This window comes from Kogia breviceps, chromosome 10 (genome assembly GCF_026419965.1).
Source record: "Kogia breviceps isolate mKogBre1 chromosome 10, mKogBre1 haplotype 1, whole genome shotgun sequence".
Lineage (NCBI taxonomy): Eukaryota > Metazoa > Chordata > Mammalia > Artiodactyla > Physeteridae > Kogia > Kogia breviceps.
This window is the reverse complement of record NC_081319.1, coordinates 3,399,830-3,421,966: the sequence shown is the minus strand read 5'-3', so window position 1 is coordinate 3,421,966 and position 22,137 is coordinate 3,399,830. Positions and strand designations below refer to the sequence as shown.

Genomic DNA, 22,137 nt, shown 5'->3' with positions numbered 1-22,137 from the left:
TGAGCCCGCGCTCTAGAGCCCGTTTGCCACAACTACTGAGCCTGCGCGCCTAGAGCCCATGCTCCGCAACGGGAAGCCACCACAATAAGAAGCCCGCGCACCGCAATGAAGAGTAGCCCCCGCTCGCCACAACTAGAGAAAGCCCGCTTGCAGCAACGAAGATCCAACACAGCCAAAAATAAATAAAAAATAAAATAAAATAAAATAAAACGCTTGGCTTTATTTTCTGGTGTTAGTTTGCCATGTAAATTGATAATTAGTTAGGTGTCTACTGTTGGCATATACTGCTATTCTCAGGTAAATGGTAATGGGGGCAAGATGGCTAGAAGGGCAAAAAGTGTCCAGTTGTGGGCAGGACATCACAAGTATCTGGAAAACAATGTGCAACGGTACTTTGAAAGTACCATTTGCCCTGAATGGATAAAGAAGTTGCGATATACATATATATATATTTAAATGATGGAATATTATTCAGCCATGAGAAAAGAAGAAATCCTGCCATTTGCAACAATGTAGATAGACCTTGAGAGCATTATGCTAAGTGAAATAAGCCAAACAAACACTGCATGTATCATATGTGGAATTTTTAAAAAAAGGAAAAAGTCAAAGTCGTAGAAAAAGGGTTTTCAAGGGCTGGAGGGTGGGAGAAACAGGGAGAGGTTGGTATCAACATACAGGCCTTCAGGTATGAGTAATATCTGACAGGTTAATGTAAACCCTGGTGACTAAGTTGACAACACTGTATTACATAATCTAAATCTGCTGAGAGTAAAACTTGAAGTTCTCATCACACAGACATACACACAAAAGATGAATATGAGGTGATGGATGTATTAACCAGACGGTGGGAATCCTTTCACAATGTATACTTGTATTCAAATCACCAGAATGCCCGCTTTAAATACAATTTTGTCATTTTGTCAATTATGCCTCAATAAAGCTGAAAAAAAGAGTACCATTTACCCTTTCCACCCATAGTGCCGTCACTGGCTTTCTTATGGTTTAATTACTCAGTCATTCAGCATTTACTGGGGACACGCTCTTGGCCAAGCCCTGGGCCGGGGTTGTGATGACGGTTCCTGCTCACAAAAAGCCACTTACTGGGTGGGGCTCGCTGTTTCTCACTCATATCATGCAAGTATCCCGCCCTCCTCAGAGCTCTGAGGACTCCAATACCTACTCTCGGTCAAATAACCTCTTGTGTTGCGGGTCCCCCACCTTGGCCCCCCAAGAGGGTTCGTTACTAACAGGCCCCCGTCATGGAACACATCGAAGCTCCTTCCACACTGACCAACCCCGCTCAGGGTGCTTGAGGGCCTCCTACTAGATTCCAGAGCGATGGCTTCAAATCATAATGTCTGCTATGAGGTGTGTTCCAAGAAACCTGCTACTAAGAATCAAGTATCAAAAGGGCCCTTTTTTTTTTTTTTAAAGGGCTTATTTTTGTAGAAGTTAGAGGAGACTACAAATTATCCTTACGTAGCAGGCATTCTTCGTCTCCAGCTCCCATCCGCTCTTTCCCCTGGTTCCCTTTAGAGAAGTTCCCCCTCTCCACCCTCAGACCACATGGCCCAGGCAGGGATAATCTGCCTCTCAGTTCCAATCAGAACCCTGCGTTCTCTTGGCCATGACGACTAGTCATGGACCAGCACATGAGCCAATCGAGAAAGAGATCACCGCAGCTGGCAAGCAGGTAGGTTGTAAGCCTAGATCTGCTACCAGGCAGGGCTTGCCCAAGAATGAAATCCACATAGCTCAGCAGAGCTGAGGGACACAGGCCTCAGTGAGCCTCTGCTTCCTGCCAGGATGACTCCTGGAATTTTCAGTGACTCTCCCTGTCCGGTGCAGGTGAGCATTGCTCACAGCTGGCAACTGCTCACACAATGGAACATTCCTCCCCTCTGACTACAGGCTAAAATCAACGTAGGTATATATTACAGGTATTTCTTGTTTATTGTGCTTCACTTTATTGCGTTTTTTTAACAAACTGTTTGTGGCAACCCTGCATTGTTTATTGGCGCCACTTTTTCCAACCGCATTTGCTCAGTTCATGTCTGTGTCACACTTCAGAAATTCCTGCACTATTTCAAACTTTTTCACTGTTATATTTGCTACGGTGATCTGTGATCAGTGGTCTTTCATGTTACTGTTGCAAAAAGATTCAGACTGGCTGAAGGCTCAGAGGATGGTTAGCATGTTTTAGCGATGAAGTATTTAATTAAGGCATGTACATTTTTTGGGGTACATTGTTTTAGACCTAATGCTATTACACACTTAACAGACTATGGTACTGTGTAAACGTAACTTTTACATGCCCTGGGAAAACAAAAACCCTGTGACTCGCTTTATTGCAGTGGTCTGCAATAGCCCCCGCAATAGCCCCGCGGTCTGCCTCTATATGTAATAAAAGGAAGTGTGAAAACAGCCTAGTTTGGGCAGAGCTACAAAAACCACTATTTAAAATGTGTGAAAATTGCCCACTTGTAGCTAATGCTTTTAGTCTTACTTGCGATACTCAAGTTACTCAGATTTCAATTTGGGCACATTTCATCTCAAAGCTGAGTGTGTAGTTCCACGTTCTGTCTGTCCATCTTTCTTTGTGGGAAGCCGTGACAATTCACGACAATCTCTTTCAGGAGTCCACCAACGCGGGGATCCAGGTACGGCATCCGCTTGAGAGGTTTCCGAAGGAAAAATGGGTAGGAGGCTCCCCGTGAGTTATGTGACACCGCGTTGCAGAAGCCACCAGTCACCAGCTCCAAAGACAACGGGCTGTCCAGCTGGCCAGAGCTCAGTGTGCTATGTGGCACCAGAAGTCCAAGGCATGGCTCCGGGGGCCCTCTCAGAGGGCAGCGCCCCTGCAGACCTGGAGAGAAAGCCTCGATGGGGGTCTGCGGCAGGACGCCGCTTGAGCGGCCCCTGCGGTGGACTGGGTCCCAGCTCCAACCCTCCAGGCAGGTAGTGTGAACTCCAAAAGGGGCTCGCAAAACCCCCATCTGGTAACATGCAGATGGTTATCCTGCAGTTAAATCTTTTGTCGCCCCCTCCCTGTATCTCAGCAGCCAGCAGTAAGTGGACACCTGTACGGGGCTGCTGAGTTTTATGTGCACGCGATGGCAAGTGTGTCTGATTGTAAGGTTCACGGTTTTCAGAAATGTGTGCGTGTACACAAGTCCTCACAGCCAAAAAAAGTTCGGCTGTAACCTATCAATTTTAGGAGAAAAAAGAGAAAGATGACCAAGAACGGAGTAGAAGTATTCAGGAATTAGGCACGGATATCAGATGCCACTAAAAATAAATGCAGCGTGGAGAGAACCCCAGAGTGGCCGTCGTGGCTGTGGTGGACATTAGGCGCCAGAGCTGCACCACACGCCTGGCCCGCTCACTCACACAGGTACTTCCTCAGACCCACAGACAGGCAACGGAAGCTCGCGGAGCTTCAGTTTCTCATAACATCCTGCAGGAGAGTTGCTGCAGGGATTAAATAGGAAGACGTACACAAAATGCCTTTGCCGGGTGCACTCTGTTCGGCAAAAGGTGGCAATTACTGCATGTATCACCATCACCAGCACTTAGGCAAAAGCATTCCACTCAGAAAGGGTGATCTGAAGGATCAACCACTTGCTACCATCAGAACCACAGTCCCACCCCTTCAACAGTGAACAGGTTGCGTCCTGGGACTACTGACGCCTGCGGACGCAGTGCGGGCTGGCAGAAGTGAGTGGCTCTCTCCTGTCCACTCACGTAAGCTAAGGCATCTGTCAGCTTGCCCACACTTGTTTTTTTCTTCTCCACTAACTTGCAGGAACAGGCACAATAAATAAAATGAAACCTTATCACACAACGTCTTAATGAAAGCATCTTTCTTGCGCATGGCTTAAAATATTGTGCATATATTAGCATATTGTGCTAGATGATGGATTAACCACCACTGAAGCCTGGCCTTAGAAATAATCCGGCCAGAGAGAAGAGAACCAGGCTCCCATTTTTCATGCAGTGCCAGTGTTTACAACGAGAGTCCGGCCACCACGCCCGCCCACACATGGTGCTCTTCCTCTGTGCTCTCACGGCATCCCACACATGCATGACGCACGCCATCAGCCCTGACCTCACTGTCCTGCAGTTACTGGCACCAACAACTGCCTTTCCAGAAGACTCCACGGAGGGAAGCAAATGGACCGAACTGTCGTTGTCAGGACTCAACTTGGTGCCGCAAACACAGTAGTAGATGCAACACAAAAGTGTACAAATAAAGTGAATGGAACACATGTGCTTATTTGAAAGAATTCACAAGACAGGAGACTGCATTAAAAATCAAAAAAGGAAACATCAAATTTAATTTAAAGAAAGAAACCCAGAAATTGTCCGAAAAAACAACGGAGCAAATCAACTCCTGAGAAAGCTCTGCGTCTTGGTGATCACATTTATTTGGAAGGGCTGGAGAAAAATAAAAATGCCATTTAGCTTAAGAATTTGTGAGTTATCTGCAAATCAACTTATTTCAGAAGTGGAAGAATTCTTGGTTATTTCTTAAAATCAAAACGTACGCCGGTTTCTCTTTTGAATATCTTCTACATTTAAAGAGGCAATCATACAAAATCTCCTATTTTCCACACAGGATAAATTCTTTGTTTCAACCAACTCTCAATGGTGGGGCAACTAGCACAACACCGTCTCCCCGGACAAAGAGCATCGGAATATTCCGTTTTGTTGACTGGAAGAGGAAAAAAACAACAACACAGAACACATTTATACAAATTTGTAGTAGTAGTATTTATTTTTCGCGAGAGAAATTTGAAAACAAAAAACCACAGATTCATCATAACACAAACAACTTGCTTAAAAAACCTGTTCACTTACCTTTGTGGCGCAAAGCACCATCTAGTAACTGTTTCTTTTCCTGGAACACAACTGGGGCAGAGGCGTCAGCTAGCCACCCAGCCCTTTCTGCCCCTCTTCTTGGCACACAGCTAGACCACGTTTCTCATGTTCCCTGCCAACCAGATGGTGCCACGGACTGGGCTTTAACCAATGGAAAGTGAACAGAAGTGAGGACCAACCTCCCACAAAGGCGCCTCTGTGTTCTCCCCCGACCATGGACTCAGATTATGGAGAAGGCTGGGGATGGCAGAGCCAGGAAGCCTGGGTCCCTGACTGAGCACCTGGAAGAAAGCTACTGCACTGACCTAAAACCTCACTAAAGCCTGTTGCGTGGGTACAAATAAAATCCCCCTGTGCTAAGCCCTCATGTGTTGCTTCTATGTGCTACTGCACTCATATACAGAATGGATACCTTCTGCATTAGCCTAGGGGACAAGCCTTAGGCTGTAAGGAAACAGATATGGAAGGTGTGAAATTTTCTCATGCCTCGGCAAAACATTAAGTAAAACTGCTGCCTGCAGTGATTCCAAAAGTAGCCCCAAAGGCGTCCCGAACCTATAGGTTCTGGGGAAGAGGTTGAAAGAAGGCCAACGTTAGTAGTGTTGCCGTTAACCCGATGCACTGGGCAGGGAGGCACTGGGCAGGGCGGTGTAAGGAAGGGATGCGCTTAGGTGAGAACTAGCTGGGTTTCAAGCAGAGATGATAAGAAACAGCATTCATGAGGTCGTAAAAGCCAACTGTTTTTAGACCCCAAACTGTGGACAATAGGCAGGAGAAAAAGCTTTGAGGAACAAAGCTGCCCTGTAAATGTCCTCAGTTAAACAAACTCAGCCGAGGGGCAGGTCAGATTAAGGGTGTCCCTTTCCCACCCAAACGCACTTTAGCAAGTGACCCAAGGCAGTTGACAATAATTTGTGAGAGAGGAAGTTACACAAATTAGAGGGGAGGAACTAAAGAAATAAAGGTGTCTACAAGTTCTGTACAGAAAAAGACTTTGAGGTGACTCACCCAAAGAAATGATTGGAAATAAACAGATCAGAAATATATGAAGTCATAAGTTTTTAAAGAAATGGTATTGCCAAAGAACGCATACATAGCCTGGCTGAAAAAAGCCTTTGACGATTTGAGTCTTCCAGCATAAGTGAGACGTTTCTGTGAACGTTCTGCAGCCTCAGATTTAGCAAATAAAAATACGGGTCGCCTCTCACTGCTGCGGCCTCTCCCGTTGCGGAGCACAGGCTCCGGACGCACCATGGCTCACAGGCCTAGCCGCCCCGTGGCACGTGGGATCGTCCCAGACCGGGGCACCAACCCGTGTCCCCTGCATCGGCAGGCGGACTCTCGACCACTGCGCCACCAGGGAAGCCCTGAAAGGGAGTTTTTATGGCAGCAGATACCCTGTCCCTACTGTTCTACAGTGGAAGTGAGAGGGGCAATGACAATTAATTTATCCTTCTTAGCTTACAGGAATCTGTACCACAACTGACCAAATGTAGATCCAACAGAGAACTCTCTTTCCGCCAGGCAGAAAATACTGGTAATAGCTATGTCTTCAGAACTTTTTTAAAATGTAAGAACCATGTTTTATGAGCTTCCTGGGTACTGGAACTAACATAAAAGGAGAACCCCCAACAGTAAATTCAAGTAGTACCTATAAATGTAGTATGCTAAATCAAGTACACTTATGTGTCATCGATGAATGCATCTAACTCTTTCCCAGATAATACACTCTCAGGGCAGTGGTTCTCAAGTTTCAATGTGCATAAGATCACCTTTAGGGCTGTTTCCTAGCTGCATGCCCAGAGATCCTCACTCAGTAGGCCAGGATGTGGCCCATGAACCTGCATTTCTAACACACTCCAGGTCTGCCCATACTCCTGGTTCGAGGAACACACTCTGAGAATCACTCTCAGAGAAACAAGGATCATGTCTGCTGTCTGCTACTAGGAAGCAGCACTGCCTTCCGGTTTCCTTCTAGTTGCAAAAGGCAACCTAGTCTTACCACAGCCAGTTCAGTGAAGGAGTCAGCGCTCATCAAAATAACTGATATATTTTACTCAAATCCCTCACTCAGTGGTCATACTTCTGAACTAAAAAGTCCCAACCTTACCTTCATATGGAAACCACTTCATCCAAAATGATTCTCTATTAATTCAATTACAGTTTTCTGGAGCTACAAGTAAGCAGCTTCTGTGATCGCCCCCAAGGATTCCTGCCTCCTGGTGTTCACCCACTGTGTAACCCCTTCCTTCTGAGTGTGGGTAAAATTTGTGCCTTGCATCTAACCAGTAGAATACTACAAAGTTAGTGGGATGTCACGATCATGATTAGGTTACATAAGATAGTTACTTCCACCTTGCTAGCCAGCTCTCCTGCTGGGTTTGATGAAGCAAGCTGCCAGTGGTAGAGGCCCTGCAGCAAGGAACTGAGGCGCTCTCAGTCCAAAGCCCTTGAGGAAATGAATCCTCTCAACAACCACGAAAGTGAGCTTAGAAGCAGAACCTTCCCCACTGTAGCCTTCAGATGAGACCCCAGCCCTTGTGCAGCCTTGTGAGAAACCCTGAAGCAGAGGACCCAGCTGAGCCTGGACACCTGATCCACACAACCGTGAGCTAATAAATGTGTGTACTTTTAAGCCACTAAGTTTTCCGCTGACTTGTTGTATAAAATTCTGAGATATAAGGTCCAAATAACTGAGGAAATCATGAACAGAAACAGGGAATTGAGAATGACCTCATTTTGAAGGTGAACACCAGAAGTTTAGTTTTATATATACTGAGTTTGAGATAACATCCAACGTGGATATATTTTCAATAAGAATACTGGAAAAGAGAGAGTGAAGTTCGGAAAAGAAAAAAGCTGGAGACACAGATTTATCCATAATCATAATGGCCACCAATCACCACTTGCCACCAGCTTTACAAGCACCAAATTCACCGCAACCTGTGATAATCCTGGGAGGAAGGCACCATTACTGTATTGGCATCTTACAGAGGAGGTCCCTGAGGCTTAAAAGATTTCTAGAACTTGCCCAAGGTCACATAACTAATCAGCAGCAGCCAGGATTTGAACCGAGATCTGTTAAGCCAGAGCTCAAGCTTTCATGCTGTACTATTATTACAGATTGATGGCTTATAACAAACAGTAATTACTAAATGACATCTGAGGGGGAAAAAAAAAGATTAAAAAAAATCCCACGTTCAGAGGGAGAAAGAAAACTAGCCACGGAGTCGGGACTGGTTGAAAAGAGGAGGAAAGCCGGGATAAAGCGGAACCACAAAAACCAACAAAGGCTGACATCTGAACGCTTACTATGTGCCTGTCACCACCTGAAGGCTTTTCACGGAATCTCTCAATGAATCCTCAACAGCTGTATGAAGCGAGTCGTATTACCATCCCCATTTTACAGATACAGAAACTTAGTCACAGACAAGTTGGGTAACTGGTACAATTATATAGCTGGTAAGCAAGGGAGTCAAGATGTGAAACCAGGCGGTCCTGAGGGCCAGAGTGGCTTCTCAATACTTAAAAGACTGAACAACAAAATGTGCCAGTATCTGGAAGATCTGCATAATTCAGTGAACCAATATTTTCCAAACGACCAGAGCTTGAGGTTCCAAAATCATGCGTGTATAAAAAATCCATTCCAAGCACAAGGTAGACCAATGACTTTGCATATAACAAGAGTATGAAAAGTTCAGTGATATAGTTTCAGATTCTATACTACAGCTAACCTTTAAGAAACTACCGCTTGCTGAGTTTGGGTGTAGTATCAAAGGCAAGCATCCACAAAAGATACTCCTCCCTTTCCAACTACCTATCTGTGTGACATTCACAATACAGCACAACAGATTCAATGCAGAAACAAAGATGTGAGTAACTAGCTGCTGTCTATTAAGCCAAGCATTTGCAAAACACAAAACAAAGACACTTCTCACTGAATATTTTGTTTTAGAAAATATAGCTATTATTCATAAAAATGTTACTTATGTCAAAATGTAATAGATTTATTATTCTTTTTCATGAGTTGAATATTTTTAAAATTTCTCAGGTTTAGTTTCTAGTAAGTATTGATACGTAAGTCCACATCAAACAAAACATTGGCCGGCATTACTGTTATACGCCAGCACACAGAGGCATCTCACACAGCCATTTCTCAACGAATCTTGGCAACCCTATGACAGAAGTGACTGCATTCCTGCTTACAGTGAGGAAGTTACACCTGCAAAGGTACTTCCCTTGCCCAGCGTACCCCAGAGAGGAAATGGCCAAGCCAGCACTGGAAACCAGGTCTGTCCAACCCCAATGCCTTTGGTTTTTTTAATTGCTACACTCTACTGAGTCCATGAATAGGTATCAAAACACGAGAGGCTTTCCATAAATAACTGTTGGATTCTGAGAACAACTGACATTTTAAAAGCGATGAATGGAACTGCATGACTTACTTTATATATCTCTTCATATGTTTCTTCATCAATTTCTATAGTTGTCACAGTTTCTTCCACATCTCCCAATATCATATTTAAATGCTGATCATAAGCCTGAAGTGGGAAGGTGAGGGACCAAGAAATGTAATAAGCAAATTAGGAAATAATAAACAGGGCTCATAATACGCATATCACTCGATTACAAGTAACACATAATACTTACACAAACTTTTACATGCACATAAAAAATAATCCTGCTGCGCTAATATACTGTTTCTCTGCCAATCATCTCCAATGATAACTTAATTGACCTGATACAAATATAAAACTGTTATGGTCAAAAATGAATTACTCAAAGTAATTTGAAATTAATTTTTTTTTTTTTTTTTTTTTTTGCAGTACGCGGGTCTCTCACTGTTGTGGCCTCTCCCGTTGCGGAGCACAGGCTCCGGACGCGCAGGCTCAGCGGCCGTGGCTCACGGGTCCAGCCTCTCCTTGGCATGTGGGATCTTCCCGGACCGAGACACGAACCCGTGTCCCCTGCATCGGCAGGCGGACTCTCAACCACTGCGCCACCAGGGAAGCCCTTGAAATTATTTTTAAAGTGCCCACCCTATTTGTTATCTAAGACAGTCACATAAATATTTATAATATTTAATTATGAAAAAAAGCCACTTCATATATCTTTCAGTATACTTTTCTCAATTCCATCTGTAATAGTGTGACAAGAAAGATACAGTAAAGGAAAAAAAATTTTTTAACTGCTAAGATGACGGCAATGCCGTCTCCTAAAAGCACAAGACCCTGTCACTCAACACGCCCTGTCCTAAACTAAACACCACAAAGTAAAGTAAGTAGAGCAACACCTGCACATCATAGCCTCACCAGAACTAGCTTTTTGGCACCTGTGGGCTCAATCAACAAATACTGCAACTCAGACACTCGGGGATGTCCTCAATCCAAGCTCCAAGACTCATGCATTTTACTAAAAGGTGAGGCTCCAGGGGGTGGGAGGGAGGGAGTGGCTTGTTTAGAACCCACTTATGCTTACTTCGAGAGTCAAGTGTTAAATGGTTCACCAGCTCACATCAAAATAAAAATAGCCGATTAGCAACACGGGGAACTGCTAGGCAAAGCAACAAACGGGGGCAAAGATCTACAGATGAGGGACAGAAAACAAAACGCTGGGGGTCATTCAGTACAGAGGCAACTGCGTGTAGGCAGGGAACTGAAGAGGCCTCCAAGAGTGAAGGCAACACGTCTGTCCTGCGGTGTCTGTCTACTTGCCACTGACCCGTGTGATTAAGTTCAATTCTATTTTTCTCTGTGAAGTTGCCACTATTCCATTACCCCGGGTTCCTCTTCCTTTGTGTAATTTAAGGCTACTAGGTCCCCACTTCCTTTGCAAGTACAGGAGGTTCTCTCCCTTTAGGTTTCATGTTAGGTAGACTCAGAGTGCTTAAGAGCGGGCTGAAGTCAGACTGCCTAGGTTCCTAGTCTGGCCCTCTTTTTACTGGCTGTGTCACCTTAAGCAGAGTAACTTCATCTTTCTGAGCCTGAGCTTCTTCAAACATAAAACGGGATCATGAGTATCTACCCTCATAGAGTTGTTGTTATAGAGATTAAATAAGATACTACATGCAAAACACTTAGAGTAACACTACCTGGCATATAATTAATGCTCAATAAAAAGTAGCTATTTTTAATCACTTTAGGGTAGAATGGTAGTAATAAAAAACAACTTACTCAGGAAAGTAACAAGTTATCAAGAAGAGGCAAAACCTTCAGTATACTCTCTATGAATAAATGGGACCAACTCAAGGGACCAATCCCATAGAAATATTTGCAGATATACACACAGGTCGATGTATAAAAATCTTACAGTAGTAAGAAATGGAAAACAATCTTAATATCACGGCTACCATATACAGAATTCTACATAATCATTTTTAAAAATAAAGGAGCTTTATATGCACTCATGATCAATAATTTCCAAGAATAATTAAGTGAAAAAGGTGTCCCCAAAATGTATAGCAAGATCCCATTTATTTGTTTTTTAGAGGTGGTGTATATAGTGCAAATATATACACACACATTCTTGTATATATGTGTAAATATACAGAAAAGACCTGAAAGACTATAGACTCAAAAGAAGAAACGGCATTTCCCCTTTTACTCTATGTATGTTTGTGCTGTGTAAAATTTTTCACAATAAAACACAAATTTATATATATATGTCAGTAATTTAAAGAACACTTAAATGAGAATGGAGGACAAATAAATGTTATTTACAAATAAACACAGGAAAAAATGAAAGAAATGAAAATACTCTTTAATAAACACACCATTTCCGTTAAGAGAAATAAATATTAACTATATGAATAAAACACAGTTGCTTTTGGCTTTTGGAAATACGGCTGGCTTTGCACCTCCTCCTGGTCTACATTCAAACACTCTTCCAGAGTGGACAGTTTTTACATTTCAAAGGGGTGGGAGGAGGGAGCAACCACAAGGAAATAATCTGATTTCAAGGTGACTTAGTAAATTTACTCACATGTAACCTGCCTCGAAGCTCTCTGTCATTTCTCATTTTCACATAGATTCGTTCATCCAGACTGAGCCTGATGAGATCCAGAGGCTCTTCTACAGTGTTGGTAGTTTGTTGCTGATAAAAGAAAGAGGCTTAGTAATACAGTACTAGAGTGAAGTGTCTGAACCATCGGTGCCCTGCATGACGGTGCGCAAATTACTTAACCCCCCTATGCCTCAGTCTCCGAATCTGCAAAACGTGTATAACGACCCTGCCTACCTAACAACTGTTGTTGTGAGGCTTAAATGACATATTTGAAGGCATAGAACAGTGCCTGACACAGAGTAAGTGCTAGATAAATGAGGGCTGAAACATACGTACACAGAAAGGAATTATATGACAAAATAACCATGACGGCACTCTGTTCCTTCAAAATGCAAACTGTCTGACCCCATTTCAGTGTGTAGGGAGTCACTCTCTCAGAGACTTCAGCTTTACCTCAAATAGCATTTAGTAATTTGAAGAACTTACATTAAATGACTACCACATACTAGTCATAATGCTAAGCAGATGAAAGTTTGAGGGAGGCTTATGAATTCAGTACAGGGTAAGTTGAGTTGAGGGTGCCATTTGGTCAGTAAGAAGAATATATTTAGCAGGCAGTATAGAATACTGGTTGAGAGCACTGGCTTTGGAGTCAGGCAGTGTGGGTTCAATCCCTGACTCTGACACTTATGAATTGGGATTAAAAAATCATGCCATCTCTAATTCTCAGTTTCCTTGTTTACGAAATGAGGAAGCCACGATCTTCCCCTCGTAATTCTTGGGAGGATTAGAGCTAATGTATTTAACTGAAGTATTTGATGTATTTGAAATAGTATCTGGCAAACAGAAAAGTACTTATAAATGGTTCTTTTTATTACTATTAAAGAACTGTTGGAAACAAGTCTCAAAGAGATCAGGGCAAGGATGACCGGGGTCCATATGGAAGGGATGCTTGAAGCCAGAAGAGTTGATAAGATTTTTCAAGGAGAGCTGCTTCAGGAAGTACATAAGGCCGGTGGAGGAAGGTGACTGAATGTTACAGGCTCTACAGCCCTAACACAGAGTAAAAGGGGGGAAAAAAAGGAAGAAAAAATACTGACTCACCTAGTCCCCATCCCCAGTTCCAAAGGTGTTTGTTAAGGACCAGCTAACCAAATACTAGATGACAATGATACAGAAGTCAGTCCCTGCCCTCAAGGGGTTCATTCTAGTGGGGAGAGGCATATAAATAAGTAACCACAACACTGTAAGGATAGATACATGACTGAGCCCTACTACCCACTGTCCACCCTTTTCATCCCGTAGTTTTAAACGCTGACTTTTCAAAGCGGAGCCCTGATCATTCGATTCATTCACTCAGTAAATATCTGTTGAGTGTTTCCAGCACCGTTCCAAACCCCGAGGACAGAACAGTGAACAAAACTTTTGCTCTTAAGGAACTCACATTCCAGCTGGGAGATACAGGCATTAAACAAAGAAGCACATACTTAATATGAACCAATAACATGCTATGAAGAAAAATAAAGCAGACTGGGAGAGTGCCGTTTGATGCACGTGGCCAGAGAAGTCCTCTTTGAGGAGGTGAGATTTCAGCAGAAAGCTGAACAAGCTGTAACCTGATCCACAAAGATATCTGAGGAAGAGCATTTTGGAAAGAAAGGAGAGCGGGTGAGAAAGCCTGCGGGACCATCCGTTATTCTGAATTACCAGTTCCTTGCTTGTTGCCTTCACACCGCATCACGGCCCCGTATATCGCGCACACTTATGTTTACTTTTTACCCGTCCTTCCCCGAATATAAACTTCAAGTGGGACCAGGGACCACGTACGTCAATGCCAGTGTCCCTGGTGCTCAGAACGGTCTCCAACCACACAAAGACGACGCTCACTAGGTGTTTGTTGACTGTGCAACAACTGCTGCGCTCAGGAACGGTAACAACTCAACTGTATTATCAGGCTTTTTATCAGAATCCCGACAGGTCCGTGAGGCAGGCAAGGATAATTATTCCCTACCCTACAGAAAAAGGTGACACTCAAGAGAAAGGAAGTGACGAGAGTGAGCAATAACTAGTTTCCAGGGGACTTGGAACTGAAAAAAAATCTCAGGGCCTGAGGCAAAATTGGGACGAGGCGCGGTTAACCGAGAGGCAGAGTAAGGCCGTGAAGACCCAGAACGAGGCGGCGTGATTGGCCACCTCGCCGTGAGCTTGGGGAAAGCAACCCTGACAGGCAAAGTGGGGCAGAACCAGGCCTGGGCGTGAGGAAGCCGCTCCGAAACGAGTTCTTCAGGTAACACTCACCTGATCCACGTCGTCCGCCATCTTTCAAACCCTGCGCTCTTTCCCGCCTCTCGCGAGAGCACGAGAACCCCCTCCGGTCTCTGGAAAGGCGAAGACGCAATGCACCGGAAGTAGAAAAAATCGGTTGTGCTGCTTCTTGCTTCCTGCAGTTAGCATTGGTCCTTTGGGGCTGGGGCGGAGCTTTATCAGGGGCGTCGACGTTGGGGCGGGGGGAATTGGGTACCTGGTGTCTGAGTGAGAGAGAGAGGCCGCGCCTCGCCCCGCCTAGGGGCGGAGCCAGTGCGCGGGCAGTGTCCCGTGGCGGCGCGGTGCGTCAAACGTCAGGCCAGTCCTGCCCAGGCAAAGATGGCTCGGAAGCGCACGGCGGGCCGGGAGCCGCGGGGACGCGAGTCGAGCGGCCAGATGGCCGCGAGCAGGGAGCCGCGGGGACGTGAGTCACGCGGCCAGACGGCCAAGAGCGAGAGCAAAGCCAGGCGCGAGGAGAAGGAGGCGGGTGAGAGCGAGGCCGAGTCGGGCTTAGGGGGAGAGGCTGGAGGAGGGCGGGAGGCAGGGCGGGTGGGGGAGGGCGAGGCCGGCCTCCTGCAGTTGCGGGCGAGGCAGCCCCGCGCCCACCTGGGCCAGCGAGACGGCGTTCCGGTGACCGCGGGAGGCAGGTGGCACGCGGCTGCCCCGGGCCTCCCCGACGTCGCTGCGCCTTTTCCCTCCGTGCCGGGAGCGATGCGCCCTGAGCGGTTCCGCGGAGCCCGGCGGGACCGCGAGCTCCCCTGCTCAGCTTCTTCCTGCTCCGCGTCACCCGCAGGATCAAGTCCGGCCTCCTGGTAGATGCAGAGCGTGAATAGGCAAGAGGCACTGCGGTTGTTTTGTGTCCCCACAAGACGAACGGACCAGGAGGACTTAGAGTGCTGGAGTGTGTTCATCTCCTGAATAATACCTTCAGCCAAATCTCACCTCAGAGCCCCAAGCTTCGGATCCCACCTGACTTCTTCACGTGCATATCGAATGGGCTTCTTATGCTTGCCCTGGGCAAAGCAAAACTCTTGATTTTCCCCAGTTAAACCTGCCCCTTCCCCACTTTTCCCCTTCTCAGTAGTTGATCGCTTCACTTGTTAAAGCAGACCCCTCCTCTTCCTTACACGCACACCTCCAGTCCTTCAGCAGGTCCTGTTAGTTCAACCTCAGAACCATATCTCCAGTCTCTCCACTTGTCTTTATTCCCGTGGCCACACCCCCTGCCCAAGCAACCCTCACTTTTCAGGTGAGCCACTGCAGTTACCTCTTCACTGGCCTCCTTACTTCCTTTCAATCCCTCACCACGGCGAGAGTTCTCCATGCAGCGGCGCAAGTGATCTTAAAAAAAAAATCAGATCTTGCCATGCTCCTACTTCAGATCCTCTGTGGCTTCCCATTGCTCTTGTCATAAAATCCAGATTCCTCACCATGGCGTGCAAGATCCTGCATGATTTGCCTCCTGCTTCTTCTGTTGTCTGCTACCACTTTCTTCTTTGCCAGAAACCCTCCTTGTTGGCCTCCGTTTGGTTCCTCAGATACGCTGTTATTTTTCTCCTGAGCCTTTGCCTTTAATGTTCCTTCTCCCTAGAATGTCCTTCCGTGGCTTTTGCCGTGGCTCACTTCTGTTCCTCCAGGTCTCAACGCAGGCACTCCTCGAGTATCCTTCCTAAGGTGGTCTCTTCCAGGTACCCCTGGTGAGAGAGGCTCTGACAGCCTATGTCACATCTGTAATGATCTTGTTAATTTATTTGCTTCCTTTCTGACCTGTCTTACCAGAATTTAACCTTATGAAAACATGTCTTATTTTTTTGCTGTATCCTATCTCGTCCTCCCCCCCTTCTCTGTGTATAGTAAGTGCTCAATAAATATTATAAATAATTGCATAATGCATGCTGTAGAATGGATTTCTGTGGTACCTGATGTAACTGGGTAGACGATGAGCCTAGGTCACCAGCAAGGGCTCCTGTGAGTGACATAGAGTCAGTAATTCTGTGATTCTGTACATATTTTAAGGCCATCATCCATCAGGAAATCGTCAAATGGTAACCATTTCTTAAAAGGTGATTTACCTCACAGTTAATACTACAAGTTCCATTTGATTCGTTGACTCATTCCTATAACATTTTTTGAGTACCTAATGTCTGCTGCACACGAGCTAGGTGACGTGGGAGATAGAGGTTTCTTGGAGATTAGAGTAGGGTAGTGTTCACATTTACCAAAAAAATATCCAAGACAGCGTGTGATTTCATGGGAGAAGGTATAAGGCTTTCTGACTTCTGAAGGAATAATCAGGAGAGATTGGGAAATGCTCTCTGAAGAAGTTATGTTTGGTCTGCAACTTGAAGAATAGGTAATATTTCAGCAAACGGTTGTGAAAAGGGGCTGTCATTCTAGTAGAGGGAATGTATTCTGAATACGTGGCAATTAAAAATTGTTTTTGAAATCCAAAGGTATTGGAAATGCCACCAGCCCGGGTAGCATTCCTCCCAGCTAAACACTTCACCTTGGCACCAGGTTGGTATAGCTCCAACATTTAGTAGTTATATGTGCTTGGGTTATATTTGAGAGGCAAATAATTTAGCCTCTCTGGACCTCGTCTGTGAAACTTAATTCTAACCTGCTGGGTGGCTGTGAATTTTCATCCCGTAAGGCTCCTGGCGTGGTCCAGGTGAGGTCATCAGCTGGGCTAGCTCGTATCAATTCAGCCTGCACGTAGGCAAGGATGCACTTAAGCTTCACGCGTGCTCTGCGAGCCAATGGAGCTGCAGTAAGTTTCCAAGGTAGCTTCCTGGAAGAGTTACCAGCTTTGATGTGGTTGGGCAGAGGAGCAATTTGGTTGTGGTTCTGGCCGCAGGTGCCACCGATTCGGTGACCCCAGTGTACTGTCTAACAGCACCATAGTGTGGCTTTTACCAGAACCTCAGCGCGTGCACGTGAAGGTGACACTTGGCTGCTTTCAACAGCTGGGGACAAAGAAAAGAGTCTTCCACATTGTATCTTTGTTTCCATTAGGGCACCTCGGGTTTCTCCAGTTAAATCCTTCATCAATGTAGTTCATTAACTCCTTCAACAGATCCTTACTGAGCACTTGCTATTTTCAGGCCGTGTGCTAGGCACTGGAATTATAGCAGTGAACAGGAGAGGCAAGGTTGCTGCTCTCACGATGCCTGTAATCTTTGGGGAAGCGTAGGTAAGTTAAAAAATAAATTCACATGGTGATAAGAGCTGTGAAGAGGGAAGAACAGGTTGCTGTAATAAAGCCGCCATGGGGACAGGGAAGAAGCGGCTGTTAGAATCCGTGGTCCAGGAACTCCTGTGTGAAGACGTGGCACTTTCAGCCACTTACTGACTGTAACGAAGGAGCCTTTTGTAGGACGTTGTGGGGGAAGAGAGCTCTGGGCAGAGGAATTCGTAAGGTTAAAGACCCATAGGAGGGAATGTTTTGGAATTGAGGTGAGAGACGTGAGTAGGACCCTTAGGTTGCAGACCAAACTAAGGAGTTTGTATTTTATCCGTAGTGCTATGAGGTGCTGCTGGCAGTTCTAAGCAGGTGTTTTTTTTTAGTAAATCAGTGGCTGGCCAAGCAGGCCTCAGTGGTTAATTTATGCCCTGCTGAAATAACTTGGTTAAGGTCAAGGAGGCTGGTTAGACAGTTGTCCCTCGGTATCTGCAGAGAACTGGTTTTAGAACCTCCGTGTATACTGAGATGTGCGGATGCTCAAATCCTTTACGTAACAGTGTAGTACGGTCAGCCCTCCGTATCCTCGGGTTCCACATCTGCAGATTCAACCAAAGTTCAATCCGAGGTTGGTTGAATCTGTGGATTCAGAACCAGGGGGATACGGAGGGCTGACTGTAGTAGACAGCTCTAGATCTTGGAGAGTCCTGGAAAATGACCCCCTTTTTTTTTTTAAATTATAGTTGACTTACAATATTAGTTCAGATGTACAACAGTGGTCTGATATTTGATATTGGACTTTACTCCATGTAAAGTTATTATAAAATATTGGCTATATTCCCTGTGCTATACATTGCATCCTTGTAACTTACTGATTTTATACCTAGTCCTTTGTACCTCTTAATCCTCTTCCCCTATCTTGCCTCTCCCCCCACCCCTTTCCCCACTGGTAGCTTTGTTCTCTGTATCTGAGTCTGTTTCTGTTTTGTTATATTTGTTCATTTGTTTTATTTTTTAGATTCCACATATAAGGGAAAACACAGTATTTGTCTTTCTCTGTCTTATTTCACCAAGCATGATACCCTCCATGTTGTTGCGAATGGCAAAATTGCATTCTTTCTATGGCTGAGCAATATTTCTAATTCCTTTAGATGGTAGGTTAGGTTGTTTGAGATTTTTTCCTGTTTCTTGAGGTGGGCCTGTATTGCTGTAAGCTTCCCCGTCAGAACTGCTTTTCCTGCATCCTGTAGATTTTGTAAAATTGTGTTTTTATTTTCTCTGTCTTAAGGTATTTTCTGATTTCCTCTTTGATTTCATGATTCATCCACTTTTTTTTGTTGTTTTTGTTTTTTAGTAGCATCTTGTTTAGTCTCCATGTGTTTGTGTTTTTTTCTTTTTTCTTCCTGTAACTGATTTCTAGTTTCATACTGTTGTCATTGGAAAAGATGCTTGATACATTTTCAGTCTTCTTGAATTTGTTGGGACTTGTTTGGGGGCTAGCTAGCATGTGATCTGTCCTGGAAAATGTTCCACATGCACTTGAAAAGAATGTGTATTCTTCTGTTTTTGGACAGAATGTCCTGCAGATATCTATTAAGTCCATCTGGTCTAATGTGTCATTTAAGGTCACTGTTTCGGTTTTTTCCCCATTTATTTATTTATTTATGGCTGTGTTGAGTCTTCGTTGCTACGCGCGGGCTTTCTCTAGTTGTGGCGAGCGGGGGGCTACTCTTCATTGCAGTGTGTGGGCTTATCATCACAGTGGCTTCTCTTGTTGCGGAGCACGGGCTCTAGGCGTGCGGGCTTCAGTAGTTGTGGCTCGCAGGCTCTAGAGCGCAGGCTCAGTAGTTGTGGCACACGGGCTTAGTTGCTCTGTGGCATGTGGGATCTTCCCGGACCAGGGCTCAAACCTGTGTCCCCTGCATTGGCAGGCAGATTCTTAACCATTGCGCCACCTGGGAAGTCGCTGGGTCACTTTTTCCTTTTTGATCTTCTGTCTGAACGATCTGTCCATTGATGTAAGTGGGGGTGTTAAGGTCCCCCACTATAGTACTGCTGTCAATTTCTCCCTTTATTTCTGTTAATATTTGCTGTATATATTCAGGTGCTCCTATGTTAGGTTCATATATGTTTATGAATGATATCTTCTTGTATTGACCTCTTTATCATTATATAATGTCCTTTGTCTTTATTATAGACTTTGTTTTATAGTCTATCTTATCTGATACAAGTCTTGCTACCCCAGCTATCTTTTTGTTTCCATTTGCGTGAAATATCTGGATAATAGCCTCTTGATACTGTGGCACCAAAACCAAAAAAAACCCCAGCAAAGAATAAAGAAAAAAATGTCATCTGTATGTCTACCATCCAGAAACAGCCACCACTAAATAATAGTGTATTTCCATCTAGTCTGTGTATTTTTTTGTGTGTAGTAGAAAGTATCCTATTAAAATAATTTTGCATTCTTACCATTTTATCATATATCATTTTCCTTCATCTTAAAAGATGACTGAATTATATATCATTGTGTGACTGTACTGTAATTGATGCTTATCTAATGGATAGATGTTCAGATTTTTAAATTTTTGGATATTATGAATAATGATGCCATGAACAGTTTTTTGATTCGCAGTTTGTTTCCCTTGTTCTCACTTTTAACTCCTCGACCTCTCTCTTCAAAGCACAAAAATACACAGCTGTGCCTTTTAGCCAACCAAGTGATTTTGGTGAGGAAGAAAGTGCTTCTGGAGCAACCTCCCACCTGCATCTTTAGATTAGTAAAGTGAAGTATTTAACATCTTGGCTTATTAACAAAGGGCTAAAAACCACTGTAAGGTCTAGAAATCCTGATTTTAAGGGTGCCCTACCAAACTGTCAAGTCATAAATAAACTGTTAAACAGATTCTGGCCTTGAAATAAGAAATCTGTTTCCAGATTATAAATAACTAATTTTGAAATATTTTGTTCCCATTAAAATGTTTAAAACCTGGGAATGCATAAATTTCTTCTTTTATAAAACATTTTAAAGAAACAGAACTGAATCAGTGATTTTAACCAGCATTAAAACAAATGCTGCTGTAAGGTGAAATTTATTAAAATTAAGTTATGATTTTATTTAGATCAAAAGGGAGAGTCTTTTTCCCCCATGCAAAATTGTATTCTTGGGGAATATAAATACCTATCCAGAGAGTCAGCAGGACAAACCATAGATGAAAGGAATGAATTACTTTGGTATTTTAGGTTAATATTGCAGCTCCTTTTGGAACCTCAGGAAAGGCTAGGGTACTTTTGTTTTCCACAGTTAATTGAAGCAGAGTTGTGCAGCAGCAAAAGAAGATGATTTATTTCAGATTCAAGATAATTTGCGTGAATATATTTATAGTAGAATAGAAAAGATTTCCTTGTCATGTTAATACATATTATAAATATATATACCAGATAATATGTTAATAAGGAGACCATACTTTTAGATACCCTAGTTGAACTAAAACCAACAGTTTATGCATTTTTTATATTTCCGTTTAACAAAAAAAAGGAGCAACAATTATTTTGAGAAAATAAAGTTATTTTTGAGTTACTGCTGACTCATTCCCACCCTAAGTTTGCTGAGAGTGCTTCTGAGGTAAGACTAGAAAGATTTCGTAATGTATGTGTTTTGAGTAGTGTTTGGGTCTGAAAGATGACAGAAACTTAGATTAGGAGAAATCGGTTGTGGAAAAACTGGAAACTTGGACATGTTTATAAACTTGAAACATTGCACTTAATAGGAGTGGATTATCCCTAAAATAAATAATTAGTCTTGGCAGGCAGTAAATAAGCAAGGTATTAATTAATGGATTGATGCATTTTCCTTGCTGGATACTAGCTGAAATTTAAGGTTTGCAGTTTCGGTTGTATGAGTCATGTGGTGGTGTGTCTGTAGCCTTGGGAGGAGTAGAATACAGTGCTGATAAAGGTAGAGTGTAGACCAGCTGGAGGTGGGAAGAGGCTGAAAGCTGGTTGCTGACCAAACATGGGATGGTGACGGAGGTTTAGAGGGAGGTTACCAGAGCGGACTTCTCATGACCCTGCCCATGAAGCTACAGTGTCTCCACCTTTCCTGTTGTCCCTTATCTCATGTTCTGTGTGGTCATCTAGATGTCTTCGAAGATGAGAAACCTCTAAGGAAGAGCCTTCTCTCAAAAGTTTCACGAGGAAAGAGGAAGAGAGGCTACGGTGATTCCGGGGGCCCAGCAGATGGTCCAGCAAGAAAGAAAGCGGCCAAAGTGACTGTTCAATCCGAAACCCCTGAGGTTATTAAGGATGAAGGCCTCAGTGATGGGGAAGATGTCAGGTGAGACGGCCGAAAACCTCGTGACCAGGTCTGGATTGTTCCCGTCAGGGAGGTGTGACTAAGGAAACCTGCTCTTTTTGCTTGTCACTGGGATCCGTGGAAAAGGTGGGATCTTGAAACTCTTCTAGGGAGAGCTCAGACCGCTCGTAAGAGCTGGAAAGAGTCTTGGCAGTTGTGTAGTTTACCTCCCAGACTTTTCAGATGAGGACGACGGCTTTCAGAAAGTGATTTACTCTTGGTTACACAGCTAGATGGTGGCCCAAACCAGGATGAGACCTAGGTCTTCTGACTCCTGGTCCAGTGCTCTTTACACCACCCAAAGACATTTCATACACGAGGCATTTCCCTGGCCTTCTGGCCGTGCCCTGCCCTGCTCTCCTCGGGTACGCGCCGCTCCTGCCCGGCTGGACTTCCCTCCTTCTCTCGAGACGTGCTC

The 22,137-nt window shown here is 44.3% G+C and overlaps 2 protein-coding genes across 4 annotated transcripts in view; one reads left to right on the top strand and one right to left on the bottom strand.

Annotated features, from left to right (window-relative positions):
- LSM3 (LSM3 homolog, U6 small nuclear RNA and mRNA degradation associated) overlaps positions 1-14,386 on the bottom strand; it is a 166,532-nt gene extending 152,146 nt beyond the window's left edge. Inside the window, exons 1-4 of one of the 2 annotated variants that reach the window (XM_059075153.2) lie at positions 14,182-14,342; positions 11,863-11,973; positions 9,327-9,422; positions 4,308-4,714 (exon numbers count right to left, since the gene is read on the bottom strand). In XM_059075153.2, the coding sequence (XP_058931136.1) occupies positions 4,634-4,714; positions 9,327-9,422; positions 11,863-11,973; positions 14,182-14,202 (309 nt within the window). In that variant the 5' untranslated portion in view covers positions 14,203-14,342 and the 3' untranslated portion in view covers positions 4,308-4,633. Of the gene's footprint in view, positions 1-4,307; positions 4,715-9,326; positions 9,423-11,862; positions 11,974-14,181 lie in introns of those variants that run through there. The other variant, XM_067043360.1, reaches the window with a different exon arrangement.
- Positions 14,384-22,137, top strand: part of XPC (XPC complex subunit, DNA damage recognition and repair factor) — a 31,797-nt gene continuing 24,043 nt past the window's right edge. The window contains exons 1-2 of one of the 2 annotated variants that reach the window (XM_059075148.2): positions 14,384-14,674; positions 21,506-21,701. In XM_059075148.2, the coding sequence (XP_058931131.1) occupies positions 14,527-14,674; positions 21,506-21,701 (344 nt within the window). In that variant the 5' untranslated portion in view covers positions 14,384-14,526. The remainder of the gene's footprint in view (positions 14,675-21,505; positions 21,702-22,137) is intronic. The other variant, XM_059075147.2, reaches the window with a different exon arrangement.